Source organism: Doryrhamphus excisus, chromosome 19 (assembly GCF_030265055.1).
Source record: "Doryrhamphus excisus isolate RoL2022-K1 chromosome 19, RoL_Dexc_1.0, whole genome shotgun sequence".
Lineage (NCBI taxonomy): Eukaryota > Metazoa > Chordata > Actinopteri > Syngnathiformes > Syngnathidae > Doryrhamphus > Doryrhamphus excisus.
Genome location: NC_080484.1, coordinates 5,160,283 through 5,188,088, shown reverse-complemented (window position 1 = coordinate 5,188,088; position 27,806 = coordinate 5,160,283). Strand labels below are relative to the sequence as shown.

Sequence of the window (27,806 nt, the reverse complement as noted above, 5' to 3'; positions counted from 1 at the left end):
TATTTAATACCTGACAAAAACTAAAATAATGGCAAGAAATAGAAAACTTTAAAACAGTCCTGTAAAAAAACAGGGTACAGTGAATGCGACAGCCAGCCAGAATGCTGACTAGAAAAAGTCAAACTGATTTTATGCCGTTTTTATTGAACGTTGCTAAGAGACAACTTTTATTCAAGTGGGAACTGAGGTTAACAAACAAACGGAGCACTGCAGCAAACTGGGACATAATACTGCAACATGCTGACGCAAAGCACAGCAACCCGGTAAGTTAGCATTAGCATTACGAATTAGCTCGACCAATGAGGGCCCACGAGTGGTGGGCTCGCCCCCATGCATCACTCAGTCTATTGGAGGAACGGGGCAATCAGCTACGTGTTGCCACACGGACGTATATTAGATTGCTCTGCCAGTCTTTACACCACATGAATGTTAAAAAGTGATATTGGTGGTACCGATCGGATACTTTGCCTGGTAAAAAAGTGTCTTTCATATCATACACTATTAATTTAGTAATTTTAAAAAGTATTGCTTAAAATAATTAACATGTAAATAAATATAACGAATACATTGATGGAAATTTAACTTTGCTGTTGCTGCGTACTGTATTTTTTACAGCAGTGATTTTTAACTGTTTTACTCAACCACTGAACCACTGCTATTGTAATTGCATAGTCGTTGCTGTTTTAAGATGGCAAAAATAATTTACAAGAAGTGGGGAATAGTAAAAAAAAAAAGACAAACAGCACTTTAGTTGAATTTACTGCCTATAGTAGTAAGTGCCTAGAAGGAATAAAGCCAAAATTCTTTGTGTAGGACCATACTGAATTCCATTTTTTTCCCTTTGCTTATTTGCATCATGTTGAATTGCATCATATCGCAAGAAATTGCACCATATTGTGTCGGATTGCATTGATTTGAACTACATGATTATCGTATATCGCATCGTATTGCCAGAAAATTTAATGTATCGTTAAAGTATGCTATAGTTGGCAGTGCATAGTACTGTGTATCGAATCATCCTCAGTGCTGAGATTCACACCCCTTGTATATCAAGGGAAATTAGTATTTTAAACAATAACAAAAATACAATGCACAAATGTTTCAGACAAACATAACCTCAAATGACGGCACTATCAACATTTGAATAGGTGGTATTGGAAGAATCCATATTTGGGTAATAGCACCGTCACTAGTACCGACGAGTATGGTATTGTATACATATAGTACTCACTTTTGCCAGTGGAAACGTTAATTTGGTGTTTTTAAAATGAAAAGTGTTTCATATTCGGGTTACTTGGAAGACACTTTTAAAAATTAACCTGTATTTTTTAGTTTTGTGTTTTGTTATGGTTTGTGGTTTAGTCTTTAGTTTATATTATGTTACTATAATAGCTGTCATTCAAATACAAAGATCTTTATGATGTAGCCTATACATACGGTATGTGTGCTTTTATTTATTAGCAATACGTGTCATTTGATTGGCCACAAACATCTTTGAAGTAAAAGATGAAAATGAGTCAGAAAAATGAGCAGCAGGAAACAAAAGTGTTTCTGGATGACAATTTTTGACCAAAACGAGCAACAAATTACTTGGATGCTGCTTTATCTTACTGTTTTTTTTGTTTTTTTTTGCATATTTTAATATATGTATCTTGTAGTATATTGCTTAGTTAACGTTGTGTTCTTACGACGGGTTATTGTTTTTGTATTTTATTTGTATTTTGGAGCAACGTGTGACTGCAGAGTTCATGTGTGAGTGAGTATTTAGCTCCAAGAAACTCCACCTTTTACACATTGCCCCTTGCAACATCATGCTAGGTTAGCCTATTTGCTCCCCCGTCTGTAGTTGACTGATGCAATGTTGGCAGTTTATTTTAAGATGTATAGCGAAGCCTTTTTTTTTTTGGTAAAAGTATACTCCAAATGTTGAGTGTATATATTTAAATGCAGTATGTAAAAGCAAAATCAGGATAAAAAGCACAATCAATGTATAGTAGACATATTAGCATGTGTATGATTGGCAACGGGGAATATAACTGATAACTGACAGCAGTAAAGCATGAAGGATTATTTCTATAGGTGTGTGATGCAGTATGTTTACTTTACTCCCAAACTGCATTGTAATCCCATCTTTTCCATAAAACCAAATAATGTTTGAATGTGGACCACGTGATGTCAATAGTAATCATTTTACGGAATAAATTCCCCCTCTGGCGTGGAGTCATGTTCGTCATTTGTGAGATCAAATTGAAAGTGACTCGTGGCGACGCCACTGATCCCTTTGACCCCGGTGTGCATTTAATTTGCTCGCAGCGCTTCTTCCACAGGCGATGTGGAACCACGTGGCTGATGTTAATCTGACACACTGCACACATGTTGGCTGATTCCAGCCATGGGAACAGTCATCCTGTCTGCTGTCTGCACACTTCAAGTCGTCCCATGCGACGAGGAAACACTTTTTTGAGGATAAAGAAACATTTTTTTTGCAATGAGAGGAAATCACCACATTATATGTATTTAATAGAAATATTTTTTTCTAAATCTGCAGACAAGATGCTCAACTTTCTCTTGCGGTGCGTGTCTCCATTGTTGATGGTTGCAGCTCTAACACAGGGTGAGTTTTGCATTTTATTTATGTTTAGGCAGGTTGTGTTTTTTATTATGTTTATTATGTTTATATATGTTTATTATGTCTGCAAAAGTCATAAAAAATATTATTTTATTTTAAAAAATTGTTTTCGGGCTGCACAGCGGTCGAGTGGTTAGCACACAGACCTCACAGCTAGGAGACCCGAGTTCAATTCCACTCTCGGCCGTCTCTGTGTGGAGTTTGCATGTTCTCCCCGTGCATGCGTGGGTTTTCTCCGGGCACTCCAGTTTCGTCCCACATTCCAAAAACATGCTAGGTTAATTGGCGACTCCAAATTGTCCATAGGTATGAATGTGAGTGTGAATGGTTGTTTGTCTATATGTGCCCTGTGATTGGCGGTAGAAAATGAATGAATGAAAGAATGAATGAAATTTGTTTTCCTCTGGAAATAGTCAATTTTTCCTCCGAAAACACATCATTCACCACATTGCTATTACTATAATACTACAATACAAATACTTGATAATAATGGTAAAATTCATTCATTCATTTTCTACCACTTACCCTCACAAGGGTGGCGGGGGTGCAGGAGCCTATCCCAGCTGTCTTTGGCTGAGAGGCGGGGTACACCCTGGACTGGTGGCCAGCCAATCACAGGGCACATATAGACAAACAACCATTCACACTCACATTTATACCTATGGACAATTTGGAGTCACCAATTAACCTAGCATGTTTTTGGAATGTGAGAGGAAACCCACCCACACACGGGGAGAACATGCTAACTCCACACAGAGATGACAGAGGGTGGGATTGAACTCGGGTCTCCTAGCTGTGAGGTCTACACGCTAAGCATTCAACTGCCGTGCAGCACGAATGGTAAAATATACAGCATATATAGTTTTTACATGTTAATGTATTTATGCTTCACTGGTAATGTTTAAGATTAATGATTTCATACTTTTCTTGGCGGTTCCTGAATGCAACATCATCGACTACATTAGCACTAGCTTTGACTAGCTTTGGTCAATGTAGCCTCAAAACTTGCTGCAGGTGAACACAAGTCAATATACTATATTGTGTCACGGGGGGCAAGACAATTCACCCGCAGCCTGCCGCCAGCTCCAAAATGTGACGCATGCGTACCCTGGCGTCCCCTCTGACGCCCACGTTGAATAGTTAGCATTCAAGGTCTCCATACATAATGCACCCTGTCTGGGGGTGTGGGGTCTTTGTTGAATACAACAGATGTTCCATCATGAAGACACGCCTTTGTAGCCTGCTGGCGTCTAATGCTAGCCCTGAAACCAGGCTAAAGGCTACACTGTGACTCCGATTCCATGTGTTTATGGATTACCTTACAATATCATTCATTAGCTATAATAAGTCTGTGAGATATTTTGGGATTAAACCTGGATTTTGTCGCGACTGAACAACGGCAATTGAAGAGAGACATATTATATTGCCTTCGTTGGTATTTAAGATAATGCAACTGTAGATGTTACATTTATTTTTTCTCCATATTTCCGTCCCTTCCTCCCCCAGCTGTTGAAAGCCAACAGGTTCCAACAGATCCAGAGCCCTCAGCGCCACTTCCTGTTTATCCCTCAGTCAGCCTCCAGGTGCTCAATGTGGACCATGTCCTTCTGAGGCAGGACAGTCCTGGGTCGCAGGGGAACTCCAGTCTGAAGACTCAAACTCAGACATTCCTCATCACTGATCCAGGTCCCTGGGGCCTCCAGCCGGCTCTCAACGCATCATACGGACCGCTGACCTTGAATGCCCCCATTGCACCAGACCTGCTCCTTCGAGGCCCCAAAATCCTGCCGTTCATTTTAAGCCGCCAGGTTCGCTCCCCGTTGCCGGTTGTTAAGATCCTCTTCCACATGCCTGGAGAAGGTGAGGTCGGGATGAGAAAAGAAAAGGACGAAGCTCACTGTGTCACGGCGTACGCCTTTTGGGGGACGAGGGAAGTCCGCGGGGCATGTCTGGTGTCTCACGGTGGCTTCTGTGTGGCGCAGCTAAGACCAGAACCAGCATGGTTCAACGCGGTCACTCAAGAGATGGTAAGAGGTGACTCCACAAAGGGGCTCCATGGGAACGTTGTGGAGGTCTACTTCCAGAGTCGAAGGGATCGGACCAGACTGTGTGTGCCTCAGGATAGCCTGCAAAGATTTGGGAGAGGCGGGGCTCGCGATGGGACAGGAACGCCAATGAGAAGGATAGGAAGCGTGAAGCTGCTTCAAGGTCCACCTGGGAAGCCTCCTTTTTTGCGCCTAAACCTGGGGGGCGCTATGATGGTGCAGACTTCCCCCAAGCCCCTGAAGACTAACGATACGGCGACTTTTAACATCTTCCTGACAAGCCCGTCCACTTTGGAGAGTTTCACACTCAGGTAAGAGTAACGGTGCAGTGTTGCCCACAATCAAAATGGCTCTCATAGGAATGGAATATTTTTCCCTCTGTTTTAGACAAAGTACAGCAACATGCTTATCTACCACAGAGACATAACACACTCACAAGACCTTTCACTGGGAACAAACCCACCCTGTTGTTTTTATCTGCGTACACACACACATAATTTTTTGACGTATGCTAACTCTTTAATAGCATAAACTAAAATGGAAGTTTACAAGTCATCAAAGAGAGACGAACAGAGTTGGTCCTCAGAGATCGGATTGGACTTTGCCAGACGATCTTTGGCAGCTAATCGCAATTGCTTGTTTGAAGAATAGTCAAATTGTAAACTGTCCTTGAGACTCCTAGGCTGTGTTTACACCTTTACAAAGGTCATATTATTAAAAATATATATATGTATATCCCACCCTCGGCCATCACTGTGTGGAGTTTGCATGTTCTCCCCGTACATGCGTGGGTTTTCTCCGGGTACTCCGGTTTCCTCCCACATTCCAAAAACATGCTAGGTTAATTAGCGACACCAAATTGTCCATAGGTATGAATGTGAGTGTGAATGGTTGTTTGTCTATATGTGCCCTGTGATTGGCTGGCCACCAGTCCAGGGTGTACCCCGCCTCTCGCGCAAAGACAGCTGGGATAGGCTCCAGCACCCCCCCAGCGACCCTTGTGACGATAAGCGGTAGAAAATGAATATATATATATATATATATATATATATATATATATATATATATATATATATATATATATATATATATATATATATATATATATATATATATATATATATATATATATATATATATAGACATTTCATCCAAGAACTTTGGTTAGTGCCCTCATTTCAACCATACTAACTTTTTATGACCCTTCCTTTTGGAAAGCATCGGAATCGTTAGGAACCGGAATCGAAATGAAGAATCGGACCCCTAATCATCAGAACCCTAATCATTTACATTTATACTGTATACTGCACATTTGAACATCCAAAACTATAATTGTAAAACTTGAAAAAAATATTGTTTTGTGTTAACATTCTGGGAGGGATAAATTGGAATTCCCCAGTTTTTCTGGGGAAAATTCATTTGTTTAGCATCGGACTTTCTGGAACGAATTAATGACGCAAACCAAGGTTCCACTGTAAGGGAAATATTCCAGAGAATACTGTATATACTATGTTATGTGATATGTAGTATTTTACACTGGTCAGTAATGTTACATTGATGAGACAATGGCCACGGCAGAAAGTACAATGTCCATAAAACCACAAGAAAGTCTCTCAGTGCTAACATGTGCGCTTATGTTATGTCTTATTTAGATCTAAAAGTCTTATTTACGCTAATATATTGGGTGATTTGAGTGTAAAGGTGAATATAGAGGTGCTACTTCATGTATAGAGGGCTCTAATAATGTTAAAAGCCATATTTAGGTCATACACAGGTTTGCTGTAACTACAGTAAACCTCGGATATATCGGATTCAATTGTTCCCACTGGTTTTGTCCGATATAAGCGAAATCCGTTATATGTGTATACCGGAAAATGTCCGTTTTACGCATATATCGGATTTATATCCGGTATATGCGTAAATCGGATTTTATCCGTTATAAAAAGGCACTTCCTTGACTATGTTTCCAATGTACCTGGACTGGGCAATGAAAAGAGACGTAAGGTAATGAGAATTTAACTTTATTGGACTCTGAGCATAACAAATTGTTAATTAAGATAGGCCCTGTTACGCCCGTCAGGCCTACGTTATTTCCAATAGTGAGGTTAAGATCTCATTCACTGCTGTGCTAGTATTATTGACGTCACTCACTTTTATATTTGTCCTAAATCTGGAGCCAGGAGAAAGACAATAGCCAGTGACATCAACAAGATTAGCGCCACGATGTGGCCATCCGATATATGCGAGGGAAATTTAATGGAAATGGACTGGAACGGGACTGGAGATTTTGTCCGAAATAGGCGAAATCCGTTATAAAAAATCCGATATATGCAATGAATTTTTATTGGAAATGCATTACAGAAAAATCGGTTCTTTTTTATCTGTCTGTTGTGAGCGAATTTCCGATATATCCGAGTCCGATATATCCGAGGTTTACTGTACCAAAATATTCCTTTTGTAAATACGAAATCCTACTTGGAGGAAATTCACTTATCACGGTCGAGTCTGGAATGAACTGCAGTAAACAAGGGATTACTGCATGTTGTTTCATAGTGCAGAAAAGGTAGTACAGAATGAAAACACACCCGTGCCTATTAGACTACATCACGTTGTGAAGCTGTTCTATCTCCTCTCCTCTCCTCGCTGAGCTGTGTGTCTATATGTATAATCTAATCCCTCGATTTAGTGATATCATGCCGCGCACATGCCGCACATAATCTGCAGCAAAATGGAGAGACATGCGAAGATATGCGTATTAATCTAAGAGTGGAGTAAACCTGCACGTGAATCAGTCCCTGCAGTCCTCGCCTCATTTATGGTCAGTGGGCTGACCCAGTAGAAACACACTGACCCAGTGGCCTGATGCGGCTCAGCGTCCCTCATCGCAAGTTACATGATTAGGTGAAGCCACGCTGACCTCCTTCTTCACTTGAAATGACCACTCCAAATCTAACTGTAGGAGCCAAGCGCGTGCGTCCTTGTACCGGTGACCTAGCGTCACATCATCCAGAAAGAGATTGGCCCAGAGTCCCGCTCCTAAATAAGTGACTAAGGAACTTGGCGTAGATAGCTCCTGCAGGAGACATCCCTGCTCTACTTCACGTCTTTGGACCCAAGATTGAGTCCACTCCAGCAGCGGGGGACTCGGCGGGATAATCTGCGGTCCTGATTGAAAATGAATCAAGAGGTTAACCCTTATGGGTAGGGATTAAGGGAGCGCATCTGTGTGCGTGTTGCAGTATATTGTATGTGCGTTTTCATGCATACCCACCTGTTAGGCACCGCCGGGGGGGGGGCTATATTATTTAAAATGTCTATTTTTAAAAGAGGCATCGCTGACAGCTGATTGGAGTGTGATTCTTAGCGTGGCAAGATGTGTCATCACCAAGGCAACTCAGCATCAAGTTCTTGTGACCTAAGATATTGGGGACTAGATAGGGTGGCTCTACACCAGTTGTCTCAAACACGCGGCCCGTGGGCCAAATGTGGCCCGCAGGACACTAGTTTGAGGCCCCCGCCTTGATATGAAAGTTTAATGTCAGTGCAGCCCGCGCAAGTTTGATATGGATGCTGTATGGTATGTACCCAGAAAAAATTATTACGTTTGATTAATGTTCATGTTAAAGGTCAAATAACTGTTAATAGTTATCCTCCCTATCCGTGCGGAAGTGGTAAGTTTTTGGCTATTTAAGTTTAAAGGAAATAACTTGAAGGCTACCGTTTAGGTCGCTAGCTCTCTAGTTTGCGAGTTAGCATGTGTCTCAAGACCCTGCAGTTGCGCAATATGTTGTAAATAAAAAGAGTATAAATGTGACTATAGTCATGTTTTGTCATGTCTACAGGGCTCTAATAATGCTTTGTTAATTTTAATCTGAAAAACTATATGTGGTTTCTTAAGTTTTTATTTATTTGCTGTTTTATTATTATTATAATATTTATTTATTACTGATTGTTTGATTTTCTTTATTCTTGATTTGTTTATTTATTTTTCATCTTATTTTGGGTAGAAAAAATAAAAATTAAGATATTTGAGAACAGTGGCATGTTTTATCAGAGCTTTTCTTGTAGAAAATTGGAACCAAAGCGAAGTTTTTAAAAAAATTTAATAAATTTAGTTTTTAGTTTTTAATAAATGCGTTTTTTTAACCTGATGCGGCCCAGTCTCATCCAGACCCGAGCTCCAGTGGCCCCCAAGTAAATTGAGTTTGAGACCCCTGCTCTACGCCTTTTCAAAGTTTTGCGTTAGCTTAAGAGGTATTCATATAGATGTTATGGAGAGATTTTCCCTCATGACCACAGTGGTTATTGATCCACATATTGATCTTTATGCTTGTCTGGTGTAGGTTTGTGCAGCATTTGTACGCCCATTTTAGTGCATGCTATCTGTATTTGGAGTATGACCCTGACCTTGTCTCAATGGTAATTGATTAGTCTGCTTACTACAAACTCAACTCATTGAATTATTGTTTCTACATTGAAGTCGACACTTGTACCATTATGCATATATATATATATATATATATATATATATATATATATATATATATATATATATATATATATATATATATATATATATATATATATATATATATATATATATATATATATATATATATATATATATATATATATATATATATATATATATTTTTTTTTTTTTTTTTTTAATGTTTCTTCTAAGCGGTATTTGTGTCTCCAGGACAACAGCGAAATCAGGACTGGTGTTCAGCACGGTGCGACCCAGTGACGGGGCATTATGGGATGTCAAGGTGGAGCCCGGCAGAGTCGTCATACCCAACACCGTGTCTTTTATGTGCCGGCGGAAGGTCCTCACTGCAAAGAGGTCAGTCAGTGCACCAACATATAATGTAATGGTAATGGTTTAATTTCACTTAAACATGCATCAGATTACAATTGAATGCATCACATAATCAGTTCACAGTTCCACATGTCCAAAAGGAGTAGGAAGAAGCAAAGCTTATTAAATCCTACCCCTCCATCTGGTACTTTTACAATCAGTAACTGTTACATTTGTTCACGTCCTGCTTTCCGAATATAATTTTTTTTTTTTAAACTTTATTTTATTAATTTTGAAAAAATTTGAATGTTTAAATTTTAAATTTATATTTATTTATTTTTTGTCACATACCGAAGTACGAGGTGATATGAATTCCAAATTCCTTACCAGCAAAAAAAATAAATATAATAATATGTCAACGGAATTTCACACTGGACTGTTTCGTGAACATGGGCTAGTATGTAGCTGAACTAGCCCAAAAAACTTTACTTGGTCGAGTCAAAGAATCAGAAGAGCAAAGTAAGTCAAAGCAAAAAGCAGTTGTCTGTGTAGCATTATAGAGTGTGCATACAGGGAGCGGGGTTGCTAATTTCCCACAACAATCAGTTTTTTAAACACACGTATTCCCACATTACACGTTTTATGTAAAACTTAACGATACAAGACTAAAGCTACTTACCATTGAGAGACGTCTTAAAGTAACCTCTTTTCTTGAGAAATTGGGACCGTCCGGATGTACGTCCGGATCAGATTCTGGATCTAACACACATGGCTGTATGGCGTCTTATTTTATAAATATGAATTGCTGTTTATTATCAACTCCTATAAAATTGGGGTCGACAGCTAGCGGCACAACACCGAAGCATTTGGGAGTGTGTGGTCGTGGTGTGTCGGTCATGAGCGAACAGGTCAAAAGAACTAGTTCTTTTTCGTGAACGGAATGAACGAGGACACCGCCCCTAAAATACCCGTTCAGTCCATTAAGTTGCAAATGCTTTTTTTTATTGGCTGGAGAGTCAGTTTACTGTTCCTTTTTGGGCGGGACTATCTGCATGCTTGACTGTCTTATCCTATCGTCACCCCTCCTCTGTGGGTGGGTGGGGTTTAGCTAACTGAAAGACTGAAACCGAGAGATTGACAGACACTGTCGGTGACACCTTTCATTCTGTTCAAAAAAAGAAGTAGTTCTTTGGACCCGTTTGTTCATGACCACGTGTTGTTGCGTGTTGAGTCGGAATAAACGTGAACATGAGTGAACCGACCGACTCGACATGGCTGACCGGGTCTATGCACAGGGGGAGATCACAGGCTAACGACCAATTGACCGTAATGAACGTAATGAACGAAATGAACGAAATGAACAAAATGAACAGATCTTTTTACTGAATGAACTGGAATGATCCGGTTCACTGAAATGAATGTTTTTTTCCCCACCACTAGTGTGTGGAATGAATTTAAAAAAGTCAGTTTTCACTATTTTTTTCAATATTAACTTAAACAAAGAAAATGCTTAATTGAATATTTTTTAAATAGCGTCATATTGAAGCAAATGTATACTATACATGCATACTATTTTCACATTAGTTACATTGCTGGCACAGAGTCCACCTCTGCCCAACAACCTCCCGCCCACGCAGTAACCACCGCTCGCCACCCCGCCCACCCACCGTCCGGCCCGACCCACTTATCCGTAATCATCCATAATCACGGCTCCGTTATCCAGGCTTAAGCGCTTGCACGTTCACAAGGGGGGGGGGGGTCCGAAAGGAGAGATATTCCAAGTTGTGTCCCATCATGTACTGTGGCTCACCAGGACATCCCCCCCACCCCCACCCCCTCCCCTCACACACACACACACACATTCCCATCACTGTGCTTTGAAGTGATATGACGGAGGGTTTAATGTCCCCCCTAATAGAGGGATTTCCAGGAAATAAGGGCATTAACCCCTTCCATGTTTCTCCGGCTCCCTCTCACACACTTTGGCAGTGCAGTAAGCTACCTGCACCGCTTGTATTCACTGAAGAAAATATATACGGTTACAAATGAGCTTTGGTGCATATGGAGGTGTTTTTTTGTTTTTTTTTAAACATGCAAGTCTCTAATAAAAGCTTTCATGTCAAGCAGAAACTGTCCCAGATGTTGACTTGTTTAACCTCACCCATCAACACCAGCGGAACGTTTTTGGGACATTTGGGACTTTTAACACATTAGTGTTAAAAGCTGGGTAAAAATAGTATTAATATTCTTCCTGAAGCTTTTAGGTTGTAATGTCGACACAATTTAAACAGATCTCTCTGCATGACAGGGGTCTTGTGGAGGTTGTCCAAGTGGACTTTGTGGTAAAGGACGTCTCAGAGCAGGCCGAGGCTCACGTTATCTCCTGGCGACTGGATCAGCCGGGGAACGTCAGGAATGAGGGCCAGATGCAGATCTATACCAGCCTCAGAGAGTATGCGGGGCTGGCCCCTCTGGTCATGGTAAGAAGATGCACTGTCACGCCCCATAAAATTCAGTTTTTAATGACAACCACCACCTTGCTGAAGAGAAATAAACAGAATGACTCCAATTAATGAAAGCGGCTCACTCATGCACAGGCACACATGCAATGCATGCAGTATGTATCGTGTAATTGTCATTGCTCCTCCCACCAGTTATTACTGTTAAGACCCCCTTTCATAATAGAAAGAAATAGAAAGAAAGGATACACCAAGTCAAAGTTGCTCGATTACGCACAGGCACACATACAATACGTAGTGTATGTGTCATATAATAAATGCAATAGTTCCTCCCACCGGTTATTACTGTTAAGACCGCCTTTCATAATAGAAATAAATAGAAAGAAATGATACACCAAGTCAAAGCTGCTCGATCACGCACAGGCACACATACAATACGTACATTATGTGTCATATAATAAATGCATTAGCTCCTCCCACCGGTTATTACTGTTAAGACCCCCTTTCATAATAGAAATAAATAGAAAGAAATGATACACCAAGTCAAAGCTGCTCGATCACGCACAGGCACACATACAATACGTACAGTATGTGTCATATAATAAATGCAATAGCTCCTCCCACCGGTTATCACTGTTAAGACCCCCTTTCATAATAGAAATAAATAGAAATACATGATACACCAAGTCAACGCTGCTCGATCACGCACAGGCACACATACAATACATGCATTATGTGTCATATAATAAATGCATTAGCTCCTCCCACCGGTTATTACTGTTAAGACCCCCTTTCATAATAGAAATAAATAGAAAGAAATTATACACCAAGTCAATGCTGCTTGATCACGCACAGGCACACATACAATACGTACAGTATGTGTCATATAATGAATGCAATAGCTCCTCCCACCGGTTATACACAGGTTAAGATGTTGTTTGTTAAATACATATATATATATATATATATATATATATATATATATATATATATATATATATATATATATATATGTATTTAACAAACAACATCTTTCACAATAACTTGCAAAGTCAAAACAGCACACAGTATGTGTCTCATAATTAGTGCGATCACTCCTCCTACCAATTATTAATGTTAAGAACCACAAGCTTGCGTAACAGAAATAAATAAACACAAAATAACACACATATAGATAGCAAAATGTACGCTTGCTCCTACACATGCTCTTTTTGCAGTATGCGTCATATAACTCATGCAATTGCTCCTCCCACCAGTTATAAATGTTAAGAAACACCTCATTGCACACTGGAGATAATGAACAAATTCAAAACCTTGTCTTCCTTATACGTACACACAATGGTGATACCATGAAAAGTAATTGATACACCCAGAAAAAAATACCTATTATACAGTCTCTTCTGCTTTTGAATCAACATTTGCAATAAACATGACTGCTGTAGATTAGATTCTGCTGCCGACTCCTCAATTTTCACTGATTTATGGTAACTATTATGTTATTTTTTTTTTTTGGGGGGGGGGGGGTGAAAAAACTGCCTATATTTTGAAAAAAAATTTAAAATATATTTTTTTACCAAAAATCAGCAAATGTACGGCGATGCGCTAAACAGCCAAAGAGAAGGAGGTGATTGCAGCATGGCGCCGCCTACATCACTGCTGACATTATTTCCTGCTGCTGTCCTCGCCCTGTCCTGATCCACTGGCTTATGTTTGGGTCAGTATGGCCGGCTCTAATAGAGCATGTCTTTTTTTAAATTGCGGTCAGCAGCTGTCAATCTGACCGAGCTCAGATTGCAAAACATCTGCCCGATGCTTCAGCACACAAGCAGTTCTTGTGGAAGGAAAAGGAAAAAAAAAAAAAAAACCTTAGCTTCTTAGACGCAGCGTCTGAAATAAATTAAAACAGCTGAGATCTTATTAACTGGAAAGCATCCTTAAATCCATGTAGCAAGACGAGTTAAAAGCCTAAAAATAAAGCCAGGTCAGACGTTATGACAGACGTGTAGGAGTAGAAGGTGACGCAAGGGTCAGGAGATTTAAAATGTAATCAGGTTTAGGTGTTATTGTGACAGATAGCACAGTATTATACCAGGTTTTTTTGTAAATTATAATCCAGATTAACCACTCCGGGGGCTGTCATCTTCAAGACCTTTAAAAATATTCCAATAAAATCTCCAACTATCATGTATAATCAAATGAAATACAACTAAAGTAATATTGAACTCCCGTTGAAGATGTACATGCTGAGTTTATAGGTATTGTAACATTATTTTTTTGCCTTCTCAGAGCTCCAACCTGTTGAATACTGCAGCATTGACTGGTAAAATGGTGAAAGTACCTGTGAAAACTTTTGCTGTGTATGCCGACGGCTCCGTCACCGACGTGAGCAGCTTTGCCACCTGCAGGTCCACCGACCAAGAGGTGCTGAAGGTAAGAAAATCTCCATTAACGTGAGTAAGTGAGAGTATGTTTATAAATGGCAATACAGTGGTACCTTATAGGCATACGTAACCTAGTTGTTATTGTATGGCTGAATGGTTAAGCTTTGCTGGGGTCAGCAACCCCTCTTAGAGCCATGTCAGTGATCTGATGGAAGTTAAAGCTTGGAAAAAGACTTTATATATATATTACACACATATTATGCGTGTATTAAAGGATAGCGATAAAGCTTTGTTTGCAAAACTGAGCATATTAATGTATTTTTTTTATTATTTGACCTCTTAGCATTAACATATTTTTTCCATTAAATACTCAATGGTGCAGCTAAGCATATAAAATTATGATGATGTAGTCGGACAATACGGAAAAGAGTTTGTGACAAATGCATGGCAAATATATATATATATATATATATATATATATATATATATATATATATATATATATATATATATATATATATATATATATATATATATATATATATATATTTTTTTTTTTTTTTTTAACAGAACAAATTTCAGACATATGTTGATTAAAAACGATCAGGGCTGCCACAGTTAAGGCGTTAATGATGCGTTTATGGAAGATTCCATTAACGATGCCAAAAAAAATGGTTTGTCCCCCGGAATCAACATTTTACTAGTGAAAACTCCACCAGGGAAAAAAAGCACAAGACAGCTCCACTCATCGGTCATCTCCGTGGTCGTGCCAGATCGTCCCTCCCGCCCCTCCTGTTAGTAATCCAATCACAAATGAGCCAACACGCAGTGCTGACTTTGTGGAAACAGACAAAGTGCCCCTTTAGGCAACTAATAATTAATAACAACTAAAACCAATGATTAATACAAAGTTTGTTGTTAAAATCTGGCCTTTAGGATATATTTTTTACTGTACTGGAAGAGGTACCGCAAATATACCATCAAAGGTAAGCTAAGTAAGATGCTTGGATTAGTGTTATGCTGTGTTGAATGTAACTGTCAGGAACAGATGACGTGTCCCACCAGGTGGCGTACGTGGTGAATGACGTGCATGGCGGCCTCCGATGCGCAGTCCGGTCCGGCGCATTTTAAGGCAATGAGAGGCGTTCATTTGATTGGTTAAGATTTAACACACAGCTGTGTTGAACCCAAGCCCAAAATGTTAGACATATTTTTTGAGCTTTTTTTATTAATGTTATTACTAATTATTTGTAATTATTTTTAAAAATATATATTTATATTTTTTATATTTTTTATATTTTTTATATTTTTTATATTTTTTATATTTTTTATATTTTTTATATTTTTTATATTTTTTATATTTTTTATATTTTTTATATTTTTTATATTTTTTATATTTTTTATATTTTTTATGTGTGCCAGCATTTTTTATATTAGAAAAGTAATTAATTGCTCTCTTTATCTTCATCCTGCGCACTAAAACCACTAAAATTGAACAGCTCCGTAATTTTTTTGTCACACACTTTGTCAGCCTCTTCAGTGTAAATTGTTGGATAGCTGTGGAGAAAAACAGATGGCTGTGATTAACGTGAGTGGCTGTCAATGACATAATGTATAGTAGAATGGAGGAACGGTGAATACATGGTGATGTAAAAAAAAAAAGTAGTCATCACACTGCGGCGACCACTTTTGTTTTTGTGCAAATTGCTAACCACCCAGGTCAAGATGCTCGTTGTAATTTGAACAGAGGGTGAAAACTGCGTCTGGCAGGTCATTGTTTTGCGTAATGATGTCGACGGAGACATAGCTTAGAGCACAACGTGGCTGGTAAAAGTTCTTGTCATGTATATTTTGCAGTCAAGACATGGAGACACTGGGTGGCGTGTGGGGGTGGTCTCCCTCTCTACTGTCTCCCAGATGCACTCAGTGAACACTCTTGTCATCCAGCCTGTTTGGTAGAGAGAGAGAACGAAAACAAACAGGCAGTTAATTCATTTATTGATTGACCTTGTTTCAAGTATTGCAAAAGATATTTAAAATGTACCTGGGAGTGCCTCCAGCTTCCCAGCATGCTTTGCAGCACTTCCATACATCCATTTTCTATGCCGCTTATCCTCACTAGGGATGCTGGAGCCTATACCAGCTGTCTTCGGTGGTGCTAAATTAAAATGAATAAAGTTAAGGTAGTTGTTATTTATCTGCACGCAGGTGTCTGAGCGCTGCGACTACCTTTTTGTGACGGGCAGGGAGTCCAGAGGGAAGCGCAGACTGTTGATCAAATTCATGCACACTTTTCTGAGCGCGCAGCTGGAGATGAGCGTCTGGATACCCCGACTGCCACTCACCATCGATGTGGCCGACCCTGAACTCAACCAAATCAAGGGCTGGAGAGTTCCCATTACAACCAGCAACCACAAGTAAGGCCCGTTCCGTCTTGCGTTGTCACGTTCATCCAGTTAGTATGGTGTTAATTAGGGCTGTCACAAGAGCTAACATTAAAACCTGACACGATCTCGTAGTGTGATACCTCTGGTATTAATCCTTATCATATACTTTGGTAAGATCAGACTCAAGTCAAACTGGCTAATCTGGCCTACTAATATTCAATCCTAAAAACGACGTGTGTGGTGCATTAGTGGCCAGCATGTAGGATGCAGAGGAAGTACACTTGCCCTGCAGATAAAGGTTAGTGGGCTTTTCGTCCACTGCAGTGCAGTAAAGTCATTATTTTGAACTCAATATGAACGATGATGGTTGCCTGACGATAACAGTTGGTTGCATCCACTTCCTGAAACGCTCAATACTCAGCCGTGGGTCAGAAAATAGGACGTTTATACGTCCTATAAGACAATACTAATAACCATGCAATTACATTAAAAGAAGCAAGCCACTGTAATGCTTTATAATGCTTCATAAAACCATGTAATGTAGGGGTCTAGGGAGTATAAATGTGACTATAGTCGTGTTTTGTCATGTCTACAGGGCTCTAATAATGCTTTGTTCATTTTAATCTGAAAAAAATAATTTGTCTACCCACAAACTATATGTGGTTTCTTAAGTTTTTATTATTTGCCGTTTTATTATTATTATTATATTTATTTATTTATTACTGATTGATTGGTTTTCTTTATTCTTGATTTGTTTATTTATTTTTCATCTTATTTTGTGTAGAAAAATAAAAAGTAAGATATTTGAGAACAGTGGAATGTTTTATCAGAGCTTTTCTTGTAGAAAATTGGAACCAAAGCGAAGTTTTTAAATTTTTTTTGTTTTTATAAATGCGTTTTTTTTTTTGAAAACCTGATGCGGCCCAGTCTCACCCAGACCCGAGCTCCAGTGGCCCCCAAGTAAATTGAGTTTGAGACCTCTGATGTAATGGTTGTGTATTTTTGTGTTTCAGGCCCATTTGGAATAGCGAAGAGGAGGAGGAGGAGATGAGGAAAGGCAGGGGTTGCATGCTGCAGTTTCAGCACTCCACACTCAGGGTGCTCACACACTTTGTGGCCGAGGCCGACTTGGACACGCTGCTATCCGGGGGGAAGCCTGTTGATTACCTCCTCGGTCCTGATTGGCAGGTAGACACGCGTTGACACATATTGGCATGGTTCTACACCAAACAGGTTTCCTTAGCCTCTCCTTGACGGGCAGGTGGACGTGACCAATCTAGTGCGCTATACTCTAAAAGTGGCGGACCCAGAGGTGGCCAGGGTTCAGCACAGAGCGGTGCTACAAGGGCGGGCTGTGGGCCGCACCACTGTGCAGGTGGGACATTGTTTAGCAGACATAAACATGACATATGTTGCATACCGATGGGGATTCCTCTGCCAGGTGATCTCCCCCCTCACATCGTCGGTCCTGGCCGAGAGGAGCGTCACAGTGGTGGACGATAAAGTCAGCGTTACGGAGCTGGGGGTGCAGCTGGTGTCGGAATTCTCGCTGTCCCTGCAGCCCAGCCCGGCCATTAACAGTGCCATCATTGCCATGGCAACTATCCAAGAGACCGTCATGCAGGTTAATCAGGTAAATTGTAGTTTATTAAAAATGTGATGATTTTTTTAATTCATAAATTAATGTATTTTCCTATCCCATCATATATTATACAAAAGAGATATTGTAAATATATTTTTATTTTTATTTTTATTTTTATTTTTATTTTTATTTTTATTTTTATTTTTATTTTTATTTTTATTTTTATTTTTATTTTTATTTTTATTTTTATTTTTATTTTTATTTTTATTTTTATTTTTATTTTTATTTTTATTTTTATTTTTATTTTTATTTTTATTTTTATTTTTATTTTTATTTTTATTTTTATTTTTATTTTTATTTTTATTTTTATTTTTATTTTATACATATAAAATTGAATAATTGCATCCAATTATTTCAAATGCATTGGGATGTATTCATAATTGGATTTACAATATACAATTCATTTCCAATTTGAGGTCATTTAACAGTATAGTACTACAATTCATAAACATATTCTCATTCTGTTAATGTTCATTTTTCGGCCCTTTGTATTGATTTATGGACTCCTATAGAGCAGCTAAGCACAATAACTCACACGAAAAGTTTCTAGATCTTCCAGAATCTGCACCTATTCCAGCAGTATTTCCTTGGATTTCCAAAATAGTCTGTTCTAATTTATTCCACCCATGCCCCGGCTCCAGGCATGCCCACTCCGCTGTGATTGGTCACACTCCCGAGCGCTCCAGAGAACTTCCGGATAACTGCCAAAACCCACTTTTTAAAATTTTGTCAGTAAAGGAGTTGCTAATAAATGAATGAACCCTTTGGAAAGCTACTAGAAAAGCCTTTAGGGCAAGGGTGGGCAAACTATGACCCGGGGGCCACATGTGGCCCACCAAGCGTTTGAATCGGGCCATCAGATGTCTTATTTAGTAAAAAAACAACACAAAACTGTAAAATAAATATAGTGTTAAATATATATTCTGGCCCCCCGGACAATTTTGTTACCGCAATGCAGCCCACGAGTCAAAATATTTGCCCACCCCTGCTTTAGGGGCTACTGGGAGCTCATGAGCTACTGGTTGGAGACCCCTTAACTTACCTTGTATGAACTTAACCTCATGTTAACCTACGCACCGCTGGTGCAGGGGAGCTCAGGAGAATGACATGAGGGCGCTGCGTCCAACCCAGCTGCCTCACTGAGGAGCACTCATTGTTGGACACACTTTGTCAGAGGCACCACAACAATAGTAGCGGAAATGTGGTCATTACATGTTATTTTTCCAAAAACATGCATAAACGTGTACAGTCAAGACAATCACATGCCAGTTAGCATGCAGGGGGCGGCGGCACATCTGTTCAGTTAAAAAGCTCACTTGCGCCGTGGCAGTGTGCCCATTTGCAAACGTGCCGCCGATACGGTGGAGGGCGGCAGCACTTAGGCGCCGTATCACCGGAGGAGGTGACTGCTCACTGGTCGCCACCGAAACAGACAACGTCAATGACAGACTACGATAATTAGCTCGGGGCGAGTCATAACATATTGAAATCCAAAATGTAGGTTAGGCACACATTAGCTACAGGAAATGGGATTGGATTGGTAAATTGGTAAATTGGTATAAAAAAACAGATTTCATTGTGGAATTGACACTTTTATAATGTTTCTGGTAATAAAACACAAATATATTAAAGCTACTCACAATACTGCTGATTAAAACATTGAATGGTTGGGATCTGCCTATAGTGTTCCAACTGTTAATGAACTGTAAGTTTGGCCACTCCATTTTGCGGGCTAGTTTGTTAAGGGCACAATGGAGACATTTTAAGAAGTCTTGAGACGTATTTTTGGCAACAAGTTTTGTTTTGTCAAAACTGGGACGTTAGAATCTTCCTGGTAAAATGGATTTCTGTGTGATGTGCCAGATTTGGGTTGAAATGACACCATGTTTGAGTATGTTGCAATCCGCAGTGTTGTTGTTGTCTTGTTGCCAGGAAGCCTTCGTCAGCTGCTGGGTCCAATTCAGCGACGGCGCCGTCGTCCCCCTGACCATCTTCGACCGCAGCGTCTACTCCCTAAGTGTCACCACGCCGGACGAGGCCGTGGCCACCGTCCGACGCAGCCCGCTGTCCACGTTTGTGGTGGCGCGGGGCGAAGGCGGTGGAAAAGGGGCGCTGGTCAACGTGGAGCTGCGGATCAGCGAGGAATGCCAGAAGTCCAGGAGGAAGAGCAAGCTGGCAGTCGGCACGGGACTGTTGCGGATCGACTTCCAGGGCAGAGGCCCGGCCGGTGTCGAGACAAATAACGGGGGTGCGGCGGAAATGGTGGGAGAAGTGAAGTCGACGGTGACGACACGTCAGGTGCCGACTGAAACGAGCACATTGTTCAGCACCACGGTGCAGTCGGATGTCGCTCAGACTTCTCAGCTGACGGTCACGCCTCCGACAGTTGAAAGCTCCTTGAGTACGACCAAACGTAGCGATACCACACTTGGGGTGTTTGATAAAGAAGAAGGACAGAAGAGGAACTTTGGCAACATGCTGGACAACCCAAATTCCACGCCAAACAAAGCGGACGTTGCATCCAAGCAAGAGCCTCCTAAATCCCCGAAATTCATCGAAAGCGACCTAATACGCACATTTCGATCCTTGTCCGACTTGGAAATCTGTATTTATTCCTTGGTGGGGGTGTTGTGTATCGCCATCTTTGGTTTTTTGCTGAACTGCGCATCCCATCGGTTCTGTTTCCGCAATCAAAAAACCCCCAAAAATCCTCCGGGGGTGGCACCCCCTCAAGTGTCAACGCTCACCCGCAGCACCCCGAGAACCCTGCCCGCTGTCAACCACCCCGCCGCCGCCGAAAGAACCGCCACCTTGGGCCGCAGCCGAACCAGCTCCCAGCAGCACCTGCACAGGAAGGTGGTGGACCCCATGGCCAACCGCTCAGCCACCCTGCTGGCCAGGCCGCACCGCAGCGAGCCCCTGCACTCGCCCACCAGTAAGAGGAACCAGGTGCAGCTCACCACCTTCACCACGCTGGACATCAAGCACTTGGCGGCGCTCAAGAAGAACGGCGTGGACTTTCACTGGACCAATCAGCAACTGCAAGCGCAGCAGCAGCCGCCACCACCCCCGCCGCCGCCGCCCCCTGTTGGGCCCCAGATCCCATTACCTGACATGCCGTGGCCTGTTGTTAAACCCCTTGGAGAGACTCAGTAGTGTTTATCCACGTGAAAACCATTTCTATACTCCTACTATGAAACACATGCCGATGCAGTATACGTGGGAGATATTATTTTTTGGAAGTAATGTCTTCTCTTTCTTTTTCAAGGTTCCTAAGAATACTGATGGACTTTGTCCAATTGGCTACATTTCTTATGTTCTTTTTAGCAATATAATGTACATGAAAAGTATGTGTTGGAAATGTAATATCTGCCCATGAACCTGATTCTTTTAAAAAAAATATATAGTGTATGTATTTATACCACTTTGGGGACAAAGCATGGGTTTTCAAAATGTGAGAGAGTGAGACTCCCCTTAAACAATTTCAGGCATGTTGGCTATTCAAATTCCAGTAAAGGTTTTTAAGGACAGGGGTAATGTGTTCACAGTAGCGGAGTTCTGAATATATTGCAGTTTATTAAGGGTTTTGGATGTTGTACCATACAGAATACTGTTACAGTAGTCGATCCTGGACGGGATGAATGCATGGATCAGGGATTCAGCGGCAGAGAACGCAAGTGATGGACGGAGTCAGGCTTTGTTCTTAAGATGAAAAAAATGCATTTTGTGATGTTTTGGAGACCAATGATGATAATATTTGTTTTGTCACTGTTGAGTTTGAGGAAGTTGTGTTCCATTCAAGTTTTGACGTCGGTTAAGCAGTTGGTGAGGGTGGAGTAGATGTTGGAGTTGATGGAGGTGGTGGAGATGTATAACTGAATATCATCCGCATAGCTGTGGAAACTGAGGCCATGATGACGGATGATGTTACCAAGTGGGAGGATGTCGAGGATCAAGAGGAGAGGACCAAGCACCGAACCTTGGGGAACACCTTGAGGTCAAGGGGCTATGGAGGAGGAGCAGCTACCGTTGACAATCTGTGAGGTATGACTGGAAGCGAGACAGTAGGATAGAGTGGCTGATGGTGTTAAAAGCTGCGGTGAGGTCTAGGAGGATGGAAAGATGGCCAGAGTCGGAGGAGAGAAGTAATATGTCTTACGTTTGAGTTATTTTGCAATAAAAACACTTCATTTAAGCAACAGAGCGTCACAATTGAAAAAATGATTTGGAACATATCATGTAAGACTAAAAGCAATTCTTCCTCTTTAGTTATCTGGAGTGCATTACTTTGCTGCTAGAGTGCAGGAAATAACAAGTGCAAACTCTACTGCATTTTTTGTTCCTCAGGGTAGGGGTGTCCAAACTTAGCCACTCGTTGGTCTTTTTTCCACATCCTAGTTGTTTTTTTTCATTTATTATATTATTAAATATAAAATAATATATTCAATATTATATATTAAATATTTATATTTTGTAATTAAATAAACTTTTCCTCTTATATTATGACCTTATTCCCAAAATATTAGAACATTTCCCCAACCTAATTTTACCATTGTTGTTTATGACTTAAAATAAAATAAATATATTTTTAAAAAATTATATATTATATATACAAATATATACAAAAATTTTAAACTTGATTTTGTTTAGTTTCTCATCATATGACTTCAAACGAATGTATTTTTCCTCTCATATTTCAACTCTGTACTACTAAAATGAATTTTTTTTTAATCACATTACGTGTTTATTCCCGTAAAATTGTGACCTTTTTTAAATTTAGAAGATGATGTTTCTCTCTAATAGTTTGACTTTATTCTTGTCAAATCACAGCTGATTTGTCCATTTCGCTTGTTTTTTTTCTTGTTTTTAAAAATGTATTCCTAACTATTTCAACTTGCTTCTTGAAAATGTTCTTCTAGTAATGTTATGACTTTATTTGCATAATATCCCGACTTTATCCCCATAATTTTAGAACGTTTTCCTTTGCGATGAAAAATTATGTATTTTCCTCATAATATTGCAATCTTATTCTTTTTTTATTCTTACTTTTTCTTGTTAGAATACAACTTTTTGGTCTATGTATTTGACTTATCATTCTCATAATATATTATTTTTTTGCAACCCAAATTTGCAAAAATTACAAGTTTATAATTTTTTTCCTTTTAGTACCATGACTTTAACAAAATAACGTATTTCTGTAATATTTCAGCTTTATCTTACTACAATATTATTTTTCATAATAAGAAGCTATTCTCTTAAAAAATAGTACTTGTATTTTGTTTGACTCCAACTATTTTTCCTCTTAATCATTTTAATTTATTTTTTTCAAATAATACTGCTGATTGTGCCACTTTTGCTGTCATTTTCTTACTAAACTATATTTTTGGAATGTGCTACGGGCCAATAGAAAAACAGCCACGTGCCACAAATAGTCCAGAGGGTACACTTTGGACACCTCTGCCTTCAGGGAATTATTATTTTTATTATTAAGTTCTTAATACCGCTTGTTGCTATAATCTAGTCTATTTGTCTGCTACTAGACTGTGGGATAAAATCAAGGCACTTTTTGTTGTTGTTGTTAGCAGTGCATCCCAAAGCTACCATCCTCTCACTGAATTTGTGTGCTACGAGAGTGCAGAAAATAACCACATTCAAACTGTGTTGCTTTGCATTAAAAGGGCATACTAATATACTGTAGACTGACTGAGTTAGTCTGCTACTAGAGTGCAGGAAATACATGGACATGATACTCTCTGTGGTGGGTTATGGCTTCCATTTTGAAAACCCCTGCTTTGGAGAAAGAAATCAAAGAATAATAATGATCTTTTCTATGTACATAGAGTATAAATATATCAAAGCCTTTTATCATGTAGCAGTTTATATTATTTTGAGATGAAAATGTTACATGTGCTTCCTTGCTGATATTGCCAATAAATGTTTTTTTTTTTATAATGCATTTTTTTGATTCAGTGATTGTTTTACTAGCGGAGTCATTCACATGAAAACCGCAGTGAATGATTGGGATTACTAGCTCAAACTCCGCCACGAATCGGTCAGATTTGATAACATTTAATCACCGTGGATGAGATTTGAGGATGATGTCATAATTCAGGGGAATTTATTTGGGCTGGGAGCATTGGGACTGGAAGGAAACAATGCAAACAAGATGCAATTCTGTGTTTTGTGTGTGTTTTTCTGTGGTGTGGCAACTATTTACTGGCACTACATGTTTAAAACAATTATTGTTCCCATTGCAAGGCTAGCCTATCCTCTACTCCCACATATCAATACTATCAGCTATTGATAGCTCTTATTGTGGATCTATAGACACTACAGGCGAGGCAAGTGACATAAAACAACACTTCTTGATATCACTTCAGCAAAACCTCTAAATTGAGGCATTAGCTCCCCAATTGACAGATTTTAGGGATTGGGGTCATTGTGTTGGAGGATTACTGGTGCAGTATACAGTGTGTGTATATATATATATATATATATATATATATATATATATATATATATATATATATATATATATATATATATATATATATATATATATATATATATATATATATATATATACACGTATATATATATACACGTATATATATATATACACGTATATATATATACACGTATATATATACACACGTATATATATATATATATACACACGTATATATATATATATATATATATATATATATATATATATATATATATATATATATATATATATATATATATATATATATATATATATATATATATATATATATATATATATATATATATATATATATATATATATATATATATATATATATATATATATATTATTATCACTATTGTAATTGGAATTATACATTACTATTATGGGACCACAACAGTCATACAAATAGAAAAAATGGAAAAAAAAGACGTAATACCAAGACTAACCTGTGGGAGATACAAAGGGCACAGACGACCAGTAAATTAATAAGAAGAAGAAGAAAAAACGAAGAAAAAACACTGGTTGTAACACCAGCAGTTAGCTGGGGTGAGTAGGACCGGTCAGAACCCGCCGTTGTTCCTGATTGGCTCGATTCATATTCTTCTCCTCCAATAGCTGAGCAGAAACTGCGCGCGCAGCGCCTTCTATTGACCAATCAGAACTGTTGTGTCTGAATATAAACCGCAGCAAACACCGCATGTTTCGGATATACTAGCATTAGCTTGTAGAGTCGCAATGGCAAGAACCAAGCAGACGGCACGTAAGTCTACAGGAGGCAAAGCCCCCAGGAAGCAGCTGGCAACCAAGGCTGCCCGTAAGAGCGCCCCTGCCACCGGCGGCGTCAAGAAGCCTCATCGCTACAGGCCCGGTACCGTGGCCCTCAGGGAGATCCGTCGCTACCAGAAGTCCACTGAGCTGCTCATCCGTAAGCTTCCTTTCCAGCGCCTGGTCAGAGAGATCGCTCAGGATTTCAAGACCGACCTGCGCTTCCAGAGCTCAGCCGTCATGGCTCTGCAGGAGTCCAGCGAGGCTTACCTGGTGGGTCTCTTTGAGGACACCAACTTGTGTGCCATCCACGCCAAGAGAGTCACCATCATGCCCAAAGACATCCAGCTGGCCCGTCGTATCCGCGGAGAGAGAGCTTAAACTTCAGTTCCCTCGACCACAACGGCTCTTTTCAGAGCCACCACTTTTCCAACTAAAGCTGCAATTCCCCAGTAACTGTACTGTTCCTCCAGCAGAGGGTGCTAAAGGAACATGCAGCGCATACATTGGAAGGGAAAACAAATGGTACACAGTTAAACTTTTCGCTCACATTGACATTGAGCCATCATACTTTCACTAAAGATAATTCTATAACTATTTTATTCTGTCTGTATGTGAAACCTTATAAAAGAATGGGGACAACTTAATTCACGCCAGCTTTCATTACAATGCAGAAGGCAAATATGCAAAGCTTTCATTCTTGCCTTTCAATCAAAATCACAGCATCTTCATAAAAAAAACGTTGCATACAACACGTTGAAAAATCAACATTTTAACTGCTGCTCTAATGTGCTAGGCTTCACAAGCAGCAATAACCTCAAAGCCAATAGTAGAATGCAGACTATCAACATTCAAATGAAATGTTATACACCTCGGTATAAGTGGTGATATAGATGTGTACTGAACAATTATTTAAATACGTTTAGTTTATACATTTTAATTTAACCGTTAGTTTCACTGTATGTGATGCAAAATAAACCAACTGAAGCTCAATTCAATCGTAGACATAACACACATTATATTAAAATGTCACTACATCATGTTATTTACATTCTCTGTGTTTAATAATAATGAATATACATATTTATAAGCGTTCTGGACGTCGGAGCAAAAGCCACGGTTTCGAATCTCCACTAGTAAGCATCATTAGTATTCGTCAGGAAGGGCATCCAGAATATAAAGTGCTCGAGCCAAAATCATTATGCGGATCAAGAGATCAGAAAAAGCTGAAAGAAACAAACAAAAATAGTGTTACATTATAGTTATATGATGACGTATAATACGCAATGCGCGCATTTTAAATTCAAATCAGTTCACAGACCAGTTGAAAAAGACTACTGTTTTCTGATTGGGTAACAGTTTCCCCGCCTCAGCGAGCCAATCAGACAACAGCCCTTGTGTATAAATGCACTGCTCCTGCCGACTCATGGCATTGCATTTGTTACTACCAGAAACAAACGCTCATACTCAACATGTCTGGACGAGGCAAAACCGGCGGCAAGGCCAGAGCAAAGGCCAAGACCAGGTCTTCCCGTGCTGGGTTGCAGTTCCCCGTGGGTCGTGTCCACAGGCTGCTGCGTAAGGGTAACTATGGCGAGCGTATCGGTGCCGGCGCTCCCGTCTACCTGGCTGCAGTGCTCGAATACCTGACAGCTGAGATCCTGGAGTTGGCTGGAAACGCAGCGCGTGACAACAAGAAGACCAGGATCATCCCCCGCCATCTGCAGTTGGCTGTCCGCAACGACGAGGAGTTGAACAAACTCCTCGGTGGCGTCACCATCGCTCAGGGTGGTGTCCTGCCCAACATTCAGGCTGTTCTTCTGCCTAAGAAGACCGAGAAGCCTGCCAAGAAGTAAGATGGATTCCTGAGTCCACCACCAAAACGGCTCTTTTAAGAGCCACCCACTTCTCTCATGGGCAAGAATTCTTTTGCACTGGCTGCTATGAATTAATGTGATCAATGGTATATAAGCTAATGTCTTGTAAAGCTGTTATTTTAGTTGGCACTACCCTTATTCCTTTGCCAGCATAAGTCTGATATTATTATTCAAAAGAAGTAGCAATAGTCTAACCGGATGTACAGAACTGTTAAATAATACAGTACACCTGATTAAATCAGCAAAGTGTTGCAAAGTATGTAAAGTACAAAAATACACAATATATAAAAATAAACAATATAAACAACTCAAGTATTAACAAGA

General features: G+C 39.7%; 2 protein-coding genes across 4 annotated transcripts; both read left to right on the top strand.

Annotated features, from left to right (window-relative positions):
* The first annotated feature begins 80 nt into the window (after nucleotides 1-80).
* LOC131106981 (transmembrane protein 132D-like) lies at nucleotides 81-24,300 on the top strand. Of its 3 annotated transcripts, none has more exons than XM_058056587.1 (11): nucleotides 81-263; nucleotides 2,549-2,614; nucleotides 4,136-4,985; nucleotides 9,377-9,520; nucleotides 11,784-11,955; nucleotides 14,221-14,364; nucleotides 16,524-16,732; nucleotides 17,716-17,890; nucleotides 17,964-18,077; nucleotides 18,144-18,335; nucleotides 20,277-24,300. In XM_058056587.1, the coding sequence occupies exons 2-11, from the start codon at nucleotides 2,554-2,556 to the stop codon at nucleotides 21,498-21,500; spliced, it is 3,285 nt and encodes a 1,094-aa protein (XP_057912570.1). In that variant the 5' UTR covers nucleotides 81-263; nucleotides 2,549-2,553; the 3' UTR covers nucleotides 21,501-24,300. The 3 variants fall into 3 exon arrangements, with proteins under 3 accessions (XP_057912570.1, XP_057912569.1, XP_057912571.1); XM_058056586.1 differs by lacking the exon at nucleotides 81-263 and adding an exon at nucleotides 369-471; XM_058056588.1 differs by lacking the exon at nucleotides 81-263 and adding an exon at nucleotides 589-1,756.
* A 2,748-nt stretch (nucleotides 24,301-27,048) lies between these two features.
* LOC131106987 (histone H2A-like) lies at nucleotides 27,049-27,508 on the top strand. The gene has a single exon (XM_058056597.1). It carries the CDS (start codon nucleotides 27,078-27,080, stop codon nucleotides 27,459-27,461), a length of 384 nt encoding a protein of 127 aa, XP_057912580.1. The 5' UTR covers nucleotides 27,049-27,077; the 3' UTR covers nucleotides 27,462-27,508.
* The last annotated feature ends 298 nt before the right edge of the window (nucleotides 27,509-27,806 follow it).